Below are 13374 nucleotides of genomic sequence, written 5' to 3' on the forward strand. Positions count from 1 at the left end.
GCGCGGACATGTGCTAACAATTCAAAGGACAGATTTGTCTAACAGTGGATCTCGTTCGTTCTCATAATCGTGCCGCTGGAAGGCAGCGAGGAACGAGGGGTTGGAGAGGCCCTTTGGTCGCAACTGGAACGCGCATTAATTCGAGGAAAAGAGGAAATAAAGATACAGGAAATTTGTCGTTTCCCTACGGAATTCTACGCTTAATATACCGTTCCCGCCGTCGAATCGGAAAGAATTAATTACAAGCACGCGCATTATCTTCAGGCACAATAACCACGGACACCGGCAAAGCGGACGGAAAAACAAGTTCAAAGAGGAAAGGAAAATACCGAGTTAAATGGAAAACGGGAGAAGAGAGAGAGAGAGAGAGAGAGAGAGGCGAACGTCGACAGGCGACACACGGATAAATTATAATTGCATGATTCCTTGAGGGCAGGCCGCGCGTCGCCGCGAAATTGCTAAAATTGGCAGAAATGCGCGACCATTTTAATTACATCCCCCAGTGTTCACGTCGATTTTTCTCTATGAATTCTTCCATCTGCTGGAACAACCAGCGACGCTCACACTTCGACGATCGTGGTGCAACGATGATAATTGAACATTGTACACCTGCCTTTTAATAAAACTCCCGAGAAAATCGTACCATGTTCAGTCACGAGGAACGTGTACCGATGTTTCTCATTCGTGACAAATAGCGTACGGTAATTAGAAATTGCCGTTACTCGAAAGAGGAGAAATGGAATTTTTCTCTCGAGTCCTGTCGTTTAAACGTTCTGCCGAGAAAATCCTGCGGAACCGGGCACATCCTAATTTGTCCGTTCGCGCGGACAAGAAAGACGCCGAAGGAAAAATGGGACGAAAGGCGGTCGACAAGACGCATCATCCCCGAGTATTCTGCAGGACACGCGGTCAGGGGAATCCTCGTTCGCGCGGCATGGGGCCCATGGTGCAGGACACAGGCAACGCTCGCACAAAACACGCGATCTCTCCTCTTTTTTCCCTTTGTAACCTCACACCTCCAACAAAACCGAGCCGACGAAAGATCCCCGTTCGACGTCGGCTGGGTTTTACCGAAAATACCCCACGAGAAAGGCAGACAACGCGGCAGATCCTCGTGGATTCTCAATGGACCCTCATAATCGGCCACGGTTCCGCGTCGTTTTCCACGTTTCAACCGCTCGTTGTCGGAGAAAGAACGACGATCGTGATCTCTGCAGTCGAACGAGACGTTTCTATCTGACGTAGGGAACGTCACGTGGAACGTGTCCATTCACAAATTAAGATATCTCGAAGCCAGGTCAGCTCGATCTCTTCCCGGATTCTCCTCGAAGAAGCGTCACCCTCGATTCGTACGAAACGTTATCGACGAGAGGATTTTTTTAGGTAATGCTCGATGGTATTTGACGGCAACGTCTGGTGGTATTTAATTTCAAGGTACACAGGGGAGAAATAAATGAGAGCCGTTGTCCTCGCGTAATTTTAATGCACAACTATAACGGCTACGGGAGAGAGAGAGAGAGCTGGAGAGGGGAAGAGCGAGAGACAGAGAGGGAAACGAGGGACAAAAGTTATGAATAAAACGGATCGATAGCGTATGATAGTCCCGTGATGGCCGACGCAAAAATGCTTTTAGCCGACACAGCGTGTCCTCACCCTCCTGGAAAAATCCACCTCCCGACTTTTACTGCTTCATCAACTTCGTGCATCGTCATTTTCGCTGTAATTTCGCTGAAAAAAATGTCCGTCTTATTTATTAGAAATAAAGCCATCTCCGATTTGGCGGACGATCCAATTCTCCCGGAGCTCGTCGGAGCTCGTCGGAGCTCGCGATCAACACGTAGATCAGAACGGTGGCAATGGAACCGTCATTATCGTCGTATGACGCAACAATGGCGTATCGAATTCCATTTTCATCCCCCAAACTCTGTCGACGATCGGGGGCGAAAGAGAGGCTCGTAAACATCCCGTGCCCCTGGTGCACCGGTGAATTTCCCAGAGTTTCGAGAAATTCGTTGGGCGTCGCGCGCCACGCAGACTGAAACGGTCAATTATCATCCCCTAAATAACAGGGCTGTTTACGATTTCAGGCGTCGTACGGACCCCAGACCGAACGTCGCATTAGCCCTGGCGACATCTTTGCTTAATTTCCTCTTAGTTTAAAGCACGCCCCCGGGGCAGACGATCGTAGACGATTCTCCACCCTTGATTGGGTCTTAATTAATTTCTCCCGATCGATCCAATCGTCCGTCCACTTTCCCGCTAATCTCTCCAACAAGTAGCAAGGTCTGGCTAACGTTTCGATCGTTTCCGACAATTGTACACGATGCACGGTCGATTGAATGAAAAACATTACCAGGTGGAATAAAAATTGAAGGAAGGTAATATCGTGCCAGCAGGTCAGGTTTAACGAGATTTTCCGATAACCAATCGTTCGAACGATAAAGAGACGAGGAGAATCGTAAATCAAAGGGTACGATTTCGCGGCAAAAGCATCCGCGGGTTAATTGCGCGGCTGCGTTCAATCCGAACGGAGATAATCGAGGTTTGCGTCTGCTTTTTCCGATTCATACACACGCGGTGGACGTTTCCTTCCCCGATCGAATGCGTATTTTCCCGTACTTGACCCACTTGACTCGTGCCGGGAAAGTAATGCAAGTAATGACGAGGCAAACGGTGCCCTACGACCCGTGTCTAACGCGCAGCAGATGCCACCCCCGATGCCTGTTCCAACGGAGGCCAGAATGTTTCTAAGGGAAGCTACCCTTCGCGTATCTAGCGGTATAAATTATATCCGAGTCGCGTCACTGCCAGCCCCTTATATGATCGATCATTAGAGAAGCTGGTCTGCCGGAGAATTTGCCAAAATCAGATCATTTCTTCTCGAGACGTTGCGCGCTCTTCCCTCCAAAAGATCAGCCTTGTAGCGAGAGTAATAACCGTTCCCTACTGTGACTAACGATCTTCAAGCTCGAAACTAGAAAAATCAATTACATTTCACTTCTTTCAAACTGTCTCTGTTTTCCGAACAGAATTCAAACTTTCCACCCCAAACAGCCTATTTCCCCGTTCCGATCTCAACTCTATCGAACGCGGCACCGTAACATCGCATTGTTCCAAGAGAGAAGCAGTCCTGGCACTACGTCGACGCAAGTGCATCCCAATTAATGAATCCCCGGCGAAACCGTGCGGGACAATTAAGTTGACGCCGGAAACGCCGTGTAGCTGAGGCCCGGGGCAGCGGCGTCGTGATTAATGCAGGCCAATAGTGGAAGGCATACACGGAACGCCTCCAGGCAGCAGTGTATTCCTGTGTATATTGAACTTAGGCTACCTCCCTGAACCGGACCAGATTAGTTCGGTCATTGTGGCGGAGGGCTGCGCGCTCGTATGCACACAATCTGTCAACCGTGCGCGCCACCAAATTCTGCCAATCTCGGACTAAGTAGAGCAACGTGCGAAACCGTTCCATGGTTATTCCCTGGATCCGCTTGAATTTTCCAATAATCCACTGAATTATGCGCCCGATCAATTCGAGAAAATCTGCGATCGAACGGGGAGATCATACACGTTCCGATCGAAGGAGAAATCGACGAAATTTTCCATCTCGAGAATAGAAACTTCTTTTTTGGGAATTTTTGTACACGGACGATCAATTGGCCAGCTTTCGTTGAAACGATGTGGCCACGCTTGTAATTCCATCATGGGCGATCAGAAATCATTCGACTGATCAAACATTTGAGCGTGCATATCAAAGCGTCGCCATGAAACACCGGTTTCTTTTTTTCTTTTCGAACCACGGAGGGAAAACAATGACTGCTGCTGATTGCTTGTCGATTCATGGGCCGGCATATTGAGTTTACATATTGAACGTACATACGTCCAACTGGCGCGCGTCAACGATGGATATTACGAATAAAACGGCTGGACGTGTTTAATAATTTTCCAACGGATAGCTGGAAAGTTGGCTGCGTTATAAACACCAGCCGCGACACGTAAGGGGAAAGTTTGCAACTTTCTGATTGGTACACGCGATACTTTTTTCCAGCTCCGGCAATTTCCAGAAAATTCCACCGCCATTTAAATCGTCATTTCGCTTCTCTTCGACCATTCTTCCCGGTTAATGGAACATTTCGAAATCACCCAGTTGTAACGTTGTAAAAATTTGACACACTTTCGAAAAAACAATTTCCCACTCGAAAAGGGTGCACACGGTGAAAAGATTTGGAAAGTTCCGTGTGTAGGTGCGCGTAATCACCCCGCCCAAGAAAGTAACAATTCCGCGGAGAGATCCGGGACAATTGGCGGCACATCAAAGGCGGCGATTGTTTCCCGTAAATTATAACCCGGAGAGGGCACTTGCTCGACTTCTCGTTATGAGTTCGCGAACAAGTTCAATTAAGTTCACGCCGGCGAAGACGAGGAACGGCTTCCTACACACGCCGAGGCCCTATCCAGCGTCTGTACCCCCGTCAACCCCATAGAACCATCTAAACGGCAGAAACACCCACGGAGAGAGAGAAGATTGGACAAGGAAGAGAGACGGCGGAACATGGTGACAATGAGAAACCGGGAAGGCGACGAGTTGCTTATCAACTCGTAACATTTTCACCACCCTTCGCCGTCCTGTTACGAATATTATCCCGAAGATTCGTCGAGTTTCCAACTTGAAATTTAACACACTCGGCAAATCTACAACTTTCCACTCTGATATTTCGAATAAATGAAATTCCAAAAAGTTTTCCACGGCACGGCAGAAAATTTATAATTAATACAAATATTTGTCAGGGGGATGAAGGGTTTTTTTCGCCAAGTTTCCAGCGTTTGGTCCGGATACGAGGGTAGCAAATGGAAGAAGTAGGTCGGTAGGGTGGAAGAGAGGAAAGAATAAGGAGCGATGGTCCTTTGAAGACGATGATTCCGACGACGACGAGTCTCTATTGTACGGGACAGCCGGGTCAGCCTGACGACCGGGCAACACGTGTCTGTTATGTCTATTATCGACAGATAGTGGGGTAACGAGCGGACGAGATTTATCACCCTCCGTTGCCACCCTAGAGAAACGAAAAGCCGATGGGGTGGTGGAACGAGAGAGGAGGTCGGTTTACAGCTGGTTTGACAGAAAGAAAGCCCGGTTAAGGCCTTACAGTTTGAATCTCGTGCGACGCGTGCTCTCTTTTGCCCGAGAGTACACAGAGGGACGCGTTTACACGGCTTGGGAATTTATTGGTTTACTGAGACACGTGTAACGATCTCATCTGAGCTCACCAGATGAGATATTACGGTTTCAATTACGAAGAAACGTCTCGATTTCGAGGAAGAATTCTCGATCGAGGGAACGTTTAACGGGACTATTTGACCGAGAGGAAGGGGTGAGAGTAAAACTCGTTGGCAGTGAATTTAAATGTCAAAATATATACGCGTTAACGATTCCACACGTACAAAGCTGTATCATAGCTTTATTAACATAATAGCGGAAGGTGCAGCCTGGGCGAAACCCGTCAATCAAAAACCCGATCCTCGAGAAAAGGGCTAGTTAGCCGGTGGCCCTTGCATTCTTGCATAGGATAACGTATGCAAGCTTTCGTTGCAACATTTCTTCCTCCGATTATTTCCTAACATTCCTACACCACTTTCTCGACGTTCAATATTCCTCAGATGTACATTCGAAATGTCTCTACTCTTTAGGAAACGAAAAAATTCCAAGTTTCGCGAGAGATTCGTCCCGTTTCGAGCGTAAGCTTCTTGAGAAAAAATATTCGCACATGCAAGGGGTGCAAAATTTCGCGCTACATAACCGAGTCACCCCCTTGACCGGTATACTCGTAGATGACCAGGGGACTTCTTTGGCAGGGACCGTCGGACAGGGCCGACAATACCGGACATTCCCCGCGTCACTGATTGTCACTTGTTTCCTGCCGATTCTATCCACCGTGAAAACTTTTTCCCTCGCTTCGCCTTCCTTTCTCCGATTTCAAATTCAAATGGCGAAAATCACCGGCCACCGTAACCCTACGCCTTGAGAAAGCGAAGGTCGCCGTGTCGCCTTGGTGCATACAGAAGTATTAAAACGAAGAATACGCGCAGCAATGTAGAGAAGAGTGGTGGAAAAGTGCGCTTGTTGTTGCGAGTTGCGCGAGTTAATAAGAAGAGGGCTGAATCCAGGGGGGAAGAGAAGGTGGAGCGAAGGAAGGGGGAGCATAATGTGGCTCATTGTCGAATCACTTCCGGGGCTTGACCTCCAGCAACGCCCTAAAGACCAGTTCACCTGGACAATGTCCACGAATAATGGGCACCGGTGTTGTGCATTGTACCGGCGGCGGAACGACGGACACGTCGATTCTCTACAATGCGTGTGCTTCGAGATCGAGCGAGAATTTAATAATATCTACAATAAGGCCACCACCTACGTATACGTAGTACCGATTCGTTCGCTATTTAAGTGGTAGGCGTGCAAAGGAAGAGCACTCCATTGTGGCGATATTGTTACTTCAACGAAGATCTTCTCGAGCGAATTCGAGATTAAGTAACGCTTTGAAAATGTTCCAGTTGAATGGCGAACGTCGTAGGAAATGTGTACGAGATCGTATAGCCGAGGGACTCTTGCTCGATCTCCGTTCACTCGTGGCACAATTTGTCTGATTAAGGAACATCAGGGTGGAGCGTGCGGTTCGCGCGAGGACACGGTTCGTCGATAGTCGTCGTTTATACGATTTGTCAGCGACATACGCCGCTAATGGTGCAGCTTTCCGGCCGATTTGTCGAAAAAGTGGCCCGCACGATCCAGCGAGGCGCGCGTGTGCCCGCTTCGATATGAAAAACAACCGATCTTCCACTCCTCGTTCCTCCTCTACCCCCGTGGGCCGCTTGAAAGAAAAAAGCAGCCAGCGGCTCGTAGTCGAGCAGACGTCGAGAGGGGTCGTCAGCGATCACGTGGAAAAATTCACGATGCTTCCAATATGTCTGCTTCCAATATGAGCGAGCGGCCACGCGAAACAGGGGGTGGCTGCTGCTACCCTCGCGTGCCCCGTATGGAAATAGAACGAAAATCTCGAAATATCTCGATCAACGTATGTGTAAACTACCCTTTGATATTCGAAACGCGACGCGGATGACCTGAATAGCTGAATAAAACAAAATTCCAACCTATAAATATCGCGGAGACTTGTCGACAGGATGAAAATTCAAGCTTAATTAAAGACATCGCGCCCCCTCAGAGGCTACAAACGAAACACCAAGGACGCGACAAACGTAATAAACGCGAACAGGATTGATCATTTAAGGCGGGTTCTCGAGATCATTCGGTAAATTGGAGCCGTACCCTCGACGCGAGGGTCTCACGGACGAGTGAGCTAAGCCTAAGATTGGTTTAGTCGCCACGAAGGCACGCCGCGAGTCGACGGTTCTGTGGATCACGCGTCACCGAGCAAAACGCGACCGGAAGACAGGATCCCCCCTTATGGTTTCCTCCAGTTTCCTCTATTGCAACCCTCCTTCGTGCGGATTCGAAAAACGAGCCACGGCCAGCGTGGCAGGTGGGGTACCAGCGATACGTCGAAGGACACCCCTCGATACCACGAGCTTCCCTTCTCCAATCTGCTTCAGGTGTGTACGCGGCGAATAAACGTCCGCGAAATTTCCCCAAAAATTTCGGTTTCACTTCCCTTCCTTTTTTCGGTGTTCCCTTTCGATCGAATATTATTAAGAGAAAATGTATCTTTATTCTGTTTTCTTCGAATTTTCAACGATGCATACATGTCGTAGAGATGGTACAATTGGCGTTTGCAATAAAATTCTGTGAGTCACACTGATAACGGTTTATCACTAATCCAGTTTCCATCTTCCCAGTCTCTCCCCTTTCGTTCGAGCGAACGCTTTTCCCCGAGAATGTGAGAAAAGGATTAGGATTAGGGGATAGCGTGCGAATCGATCGAAAGGGATCCCTTCCTGGATTTCTCCAATTTCAGAAAAGGATCACGCGTATTGCTAACCGTTCGACGGATTCGTTAGAAATCGTATTTCCCGACTATTTTACAAACTTCTCGTCCGGGCAAGGAGAAGGGGAGTATAAAAATACTCGTGAAATTCTTCCCGATCGATCTTTTCCAGCGTAACCCTTGCAAAGGCCCCCGGAGTTCCTCTAAAAACGACATATTCGAAAATTCTGTGAGAACTGACGGTGTCGCGATGTTTTCTCCGCTCGTGCGCTCGCACGTTTACGCGCGTGGGGTTGATAGATCGGCCCGACGAAACGAAGGGGTAGTTTGGCTTTAATCGATCCTGTAATCGCCGGTCCGACAGTTGGCCCCGGCTGCCTTTTTGTCGGCAGTTAGATGGATGGCGCCATTTACATTTTGTCAGTGCGACATGCGCGAGCGTAACATAACGCTTGCCGCTATCATATCTATCACACCCTCTGGACCGGTACACGGCCAGTTTCCTAACGCTCTCGCAAGTACCGTAATCTCGCTTCGGAAAATGGACCAACTCTTTTTTTCGTTTTTTCCACGAACAACGAGACACGTTTGAAAATCTTCGCGAATGCACAATTTTGCGTTAGTGGCAAAATGCATCTTGAACTTTTCGCTTCACGGACTATTTCCTCGATTTTGACTCCACCTACGGATTTCACGGTCGACTTGAGAAATAACAGAGACGTTTCTCCGGGGTCTCGAAAGAATTTCGGGACAGAAATCGAGAGAAAGAGAGAGAGAAGTGTCCAAGGCGAGCCAATTGACAGATCTGTCAACATGGATGACACCTTCGACGAACGAGACCGACCAGGTGTCTGCTTTCCAAACCGAGCAGACGATTCTATGTGTCTATCCGCTCTCCCCTCTCTTTCTCTCTGCTACGTTTTCCTGTCTTCGGCATCTGCCGGATAATACCCAGGATTATAGCAAGAGGACAGTGAGCCTACTGACACTGGTCTCGGTCGAGGTATTCCTCCATTGGATCCCGAGCCATAAACAGATCGATCATCTTTCAAACGGTTCCACGAGGATCCCGTCTGCGAGATAATATCGCATGCGAATTCCTGCGGGAGATTCTTCGCGCGTGTGGTTTTTCGAAACGAACCATAGACGATAAAAAAATATTGAAAATCTCTTCCATTACTTTTAACGAATGTTACTATAATTACTTCGCAGAGGCGCAGAGTAATCGATAATTTCTCAAAGTCCCCCGGAGAAAGGGTGCAGTTGAATCGAGCATCGATATACGCGTTTCGTTTACCTACGCTCCGCTTGGAAATCCCGGCGAAAAGGAAACGATAAGGAGAAATACAACTCACCTCCCACGCGTAACGGAGGTCGAAAGGCTCGCTCGCCCATTTCCCGAGGAAAGGGCCAAATCTCGCGCCCCTTGGAATGTCCTTTCGCGCTCGAACCTGAGGGCCACCCGGTGCCGAACCTCCTACCTCCACTTCCGGCACCGGTGACACCCACTCGCGACTCGATTGATCCTTCTGCTCCTGTTTCGTCGCGTCTTCTGCGAATCAAATCACATTATCGTCGATAAGTATCTTGCATAAAAATTTCTTATTATTTCGTATCGTTTTCAATTTTCACTCAAATCCCTGCTATTACGGCCGGCAATTTTCACGTGTAAAATAAAGCTAATTCGAGAAGTGAATTTGAACGATTAGGTTGCAATTTGGTAGATTAAAATCCTGGTGAAAAAAAGGCTTCTAACCCGTTATTCTAATAGAGACAGTTAACCGCCACCCGTCCTCCCGATAATTTACACCGTAATTCGTAACATTAAACTACCCCTCCAGGGTCGACCCAGTATTCTAATTTACGCAATTAGCTTCCGTAGCTCGCGACAGTTCGATAGGGCAATTTAAAAGAAATCTTCCACTCACGGTACGCCTCGTTCCTGTAGTCCCGCGATCTCGAATACTCCTTTCTCTCCGTTTTCTCACTGTAATCCCACGAAGATTTCTCGTCGTCCCTCGACGAGGGTGGCCTGTACTGTTCCTTCTCGTAGATCTGTTGTTGCGTGTCCATGGCAGGTGAATATCCCCGCTGATAAGCCGGCCTCGACTGCGGATTGTAATCCTGAGGCACGTCGTGGCCGCTGGTCGCGTGAAGGCTGGTGAGATCCCTGTAGACGGAATTGCTGGCGGAGCTGTTGCTTCCACCGCGAATCGAACCGTTCTCCTCCATTTCCTGGCCCTCGTTGGACCCGGTGCCTCCTCCAGTCGGCGCACCAGACGTCGACTCGCCTTCGTCGCTGCTTCCTGAAAGAACGTGCGTAACTTAGAAAAAAGAATCGACGGCAAAAAATAGCAGAGGTTAGGAATGTGTTCAAGTTTGCCTTGTTGCGCGAGAGTTTCCGGGTTGAAGAAATTCTCCGAGGTGCAATAATCGTAACTGCGGAGGACGAGATATTCGTAAGAGAAAATTCCGAGTTATCTCCGGCGGTTAGGGGGAGAGAACGGAAGAGGACGATGGCGGAGAAACGGCGAAATTTGTTTGCCAAGTTCCCTCTCCGTGGACGAAATCCTAGACACACAAGGACAAGTGGCGATCGAAGAGCGCTATCTCCTCGACCCGTCGGTCGTTTTCTCACTCACAGAGCCCCGAGTGTATGACACCCGAGAGCCAAGGATGTTTGACGCGATAAGCGGGGAATTTTATTGTTCCCCCCACTCCTACCAGAGGTGTTTGATGCGCCGTGAAACTGCCTCAAAGTGTTGCGTAAAAAAAAACGAACGTCGTGCATGTGTATAAAACTGCAACATGTAGCTTTCAGAGACGGTTCATATACACATGCGTATAACGTCTGTTATCTTTATTCCCAGCTTTCGATTTCCTGCGGAGTGTACGATACAGTACCACGAAGGACCATCCGTCGAATCTGGATTTATTTGTATAACTCCAGACCGGATACGACGGGCCTTTCTAATACCACACTTATCTTCGAATCGAAAGATATCTCCGGCTGTTGTATCGGCTATCTAGAAACAAACTATGCGCGCCCACCGGTGACACCGAGGGACCTGTGACGATCGAGAGTCCTCTGCAAACACCGTAAGCTCTCTCTCTCTGTGTAATCCGCGGCTAAGCAAATTGCCGACAAGCTCGCAGGTGTATATCCAAGAGGAGCTTGTGTTCTGTTCTTCGACCGTAGCCTCGATACTAGAATTCAACTAACAAACCGTCGCGTCGCGATAGAACCGATATTTTCCGATTGAAAACAGAGTCGAAGGAGAAGGCGGTCGTGTAATAAAAACGTTCAAAGTATCCGTTTTACGAGGGCAGCTTCAATTCCATTCTAATCGAGAAAGTCAACAGTGGATTAAGCGCGAGCTAGTCGTAAAAGAAAACGGTGATCCTGCGTCCTAGCCCGGTCGACACGAAACTCCGAGATAGAGGATAATGCAGAGATATCGAGACGTGCGCACGTTGTACCTAGAGGAATCATGTCACTAGATATGGAAGCCCGAAGGAAGCGTAACATCTTTCCTAGGTGAGAATAATCGTAAAGATAGGATTTCGGTCGGTGGCTGAACGGGGGAATCTAAGCTGATCGATAGAGTAAACAGCTTCCGTGGATAATCGTAAAGAAGAGATCCGTGGACGATTTGGAAGGGTGATTTCAGGGACGATTCAGGAAGCTCTAGTGTCTATACGATGCAACAATAATATTTGGAAAACTCTCGAGATCCGGGGGTCTTTGACTCCTGTGGGACACGAGTGTTCGAGTACTTTCTTCCCTTGACGAAACTACGAGTACTTGTTCAACCATGCGCGATATTATCCTCGATGATAGCCGCTCGAGAGGCTTCCAGCGCGATTAGAGTAGAGTGCTGCTTTGCCGCTGCTTAGAGAATCGAAAATTCTCTTCGTGGGAAGACTTGACGTAGTTTTTTCTTCTTTCTTTCTCTACTCACTTCTTTCTTTATCTTCTCGGGTGAGAGGGTATTAGTGCACTCGTGGTTGGAAATTAAGAGGTTCGTTTCGTTAAGTAACTCTTTCTACAAGTTCACTGTGACGGACGAACGTGAGACTGTACGAATGTAACGTAAAAACCATAAACGAGAATCTAACGAACGTTTAGAGATATTTCACGCCTGGTCCCGGAAAAGATAATTAAGCAAATTGGCAAGCAAGCAAGCCGTGGAATATGTTCACACGCATGTAAATCGCAGTCCTGTAACCGCAACAGGACGTCCTGGTGATACTGGGATCCTGATGGAAAACAAACAACTTCCCATTAGCACGTATCGCTTAACGGGAAAACGATAGTTCCACAGATGAAAAGAGTCCTTGTGACTATCATCGTATCACACCTTTTCTTCGACGAATAAATTTGTCGAGTTCGATCGAAGCGCCGGTGAGAATTGTTGCACAGAAATCCTGCGGTGAGAATCGTGACTTGAAGACGCTGATAAGACTATCAGCTCGTCACGGAATTGCCAACAGATGGCTGAAGCGAATTGGACAGAAGAACGAATCTCTGCAGCCTGGCTTCCGGTCAAGCTGTGGTCGAGCTTCCTTCTGTCGATACTAGAAGATATAGCAAGTTTCTCTCGCTACACCGAGTAAATCCAGAGGCTCACATCCAACGGATAAAAAATAGAATGGAAGATCTAACAATTGGCCATGTTTAATGGCACTAGTGGAAGAAAGTGAACCGATGATCGACAGATTAGATAAAAATCTAACGAGATAAAAATAGCTGCACGATGAATAACGAACATTACGACGATCTATAAACAGTCTAATTTTATCGATACACTTCACGTTCAATCCCCTTATTTTCGTCTTCTTTTTATAGCGTTACAAGTACTCGACGAACGTTCAAATAGAGCAAGGCTATATTCTATCTATCGTTTAACTAATTGGCCACAATCTCTCCAAACTTACCATTCATCGTGCAGTCGACCATGGGCCGAGACAGATCGAGCCCGTTCATTCGATCTTCTTCAATTCAACAACATCGGATCACTGTCCATCGCACTATATATACGCTATCACCATATAAACAAAACAAAGTTCCACGATAACACGTTCATCGGCACAATCCAGCGAGTGAAATAGTTCTCTCCTGCACGATCGTGTCCATGATCGATCGATCGATACCCACGACTGATCCACGAATAAAAGCCCGAGTTAACGAATACACAGAGGTTTGGGGGGGGAGGGCCTAGATGGTCGCAGGGGGTAAAGCAGATCGACGCGTAAAGCGTGTGCAGCTCGAGAAGACACCGAACGAAATAAGAAACGGATGACGAAGAGAAGAGCGCTGCTCCGTGTCAGCTGGCTCTTGGCAGACTAGAGGATCCGAAATCTGTTGAGAAGAGGATGGCACAACGAGGGTTCCCGAGGGAAGCCAGGGACGATCCACGGGGTGTGGCGGAGCCGCTTC

The 13374-nt window shown here is 48.1% G+C and overlaps 1 protein-coding gene across 1 annotated transcript in view; it reads right to left on the reverse strand.

The window, feature by feature from the left end:
- Positions 1-12921, reverse strand: part of LOC108571810 (PR domain zinc finger protein 16-like) — a 24537-nt gene extending 11616 nt beyond the window's left edge. Inside the window, exons 1-3 of the mRNA XM_017933952.1 lie at positions 12873-12921; positions 9863-10240; positions 9290-9486 (exon numbers count right to left, since the gene is read on the reverse strand). Coding sequence (XP_017789441.1) covers positions 9290-9486; positions 9863-10240; positions 12873-12921 — 624 coding nt within the window. The remainder of the gene's footprint in view (positions 1-9289; positions 9487-9862; positions 10241-12872) is intronic.
- Between the last annotated feature and the right edge of the window lie 453 nt (positions 12922-13374).

This window comes from Habropoda laboriosa, unplaced genomic scaffold (assembly GCF_001263275.1).
Source record: "Habropoda laboriosa isolate 0110345459 unplaced genomic scaffold, ASM126327v1 scaffold99, whole genome shotgun sequence".
Taxonomy (NCBI): domain Eukaryota; kingdom Metazoa; phylum Arthropoda; class Insecta; order Hymenoptera; family Apidae; genus Habropoda; species Habropoda laboriosa.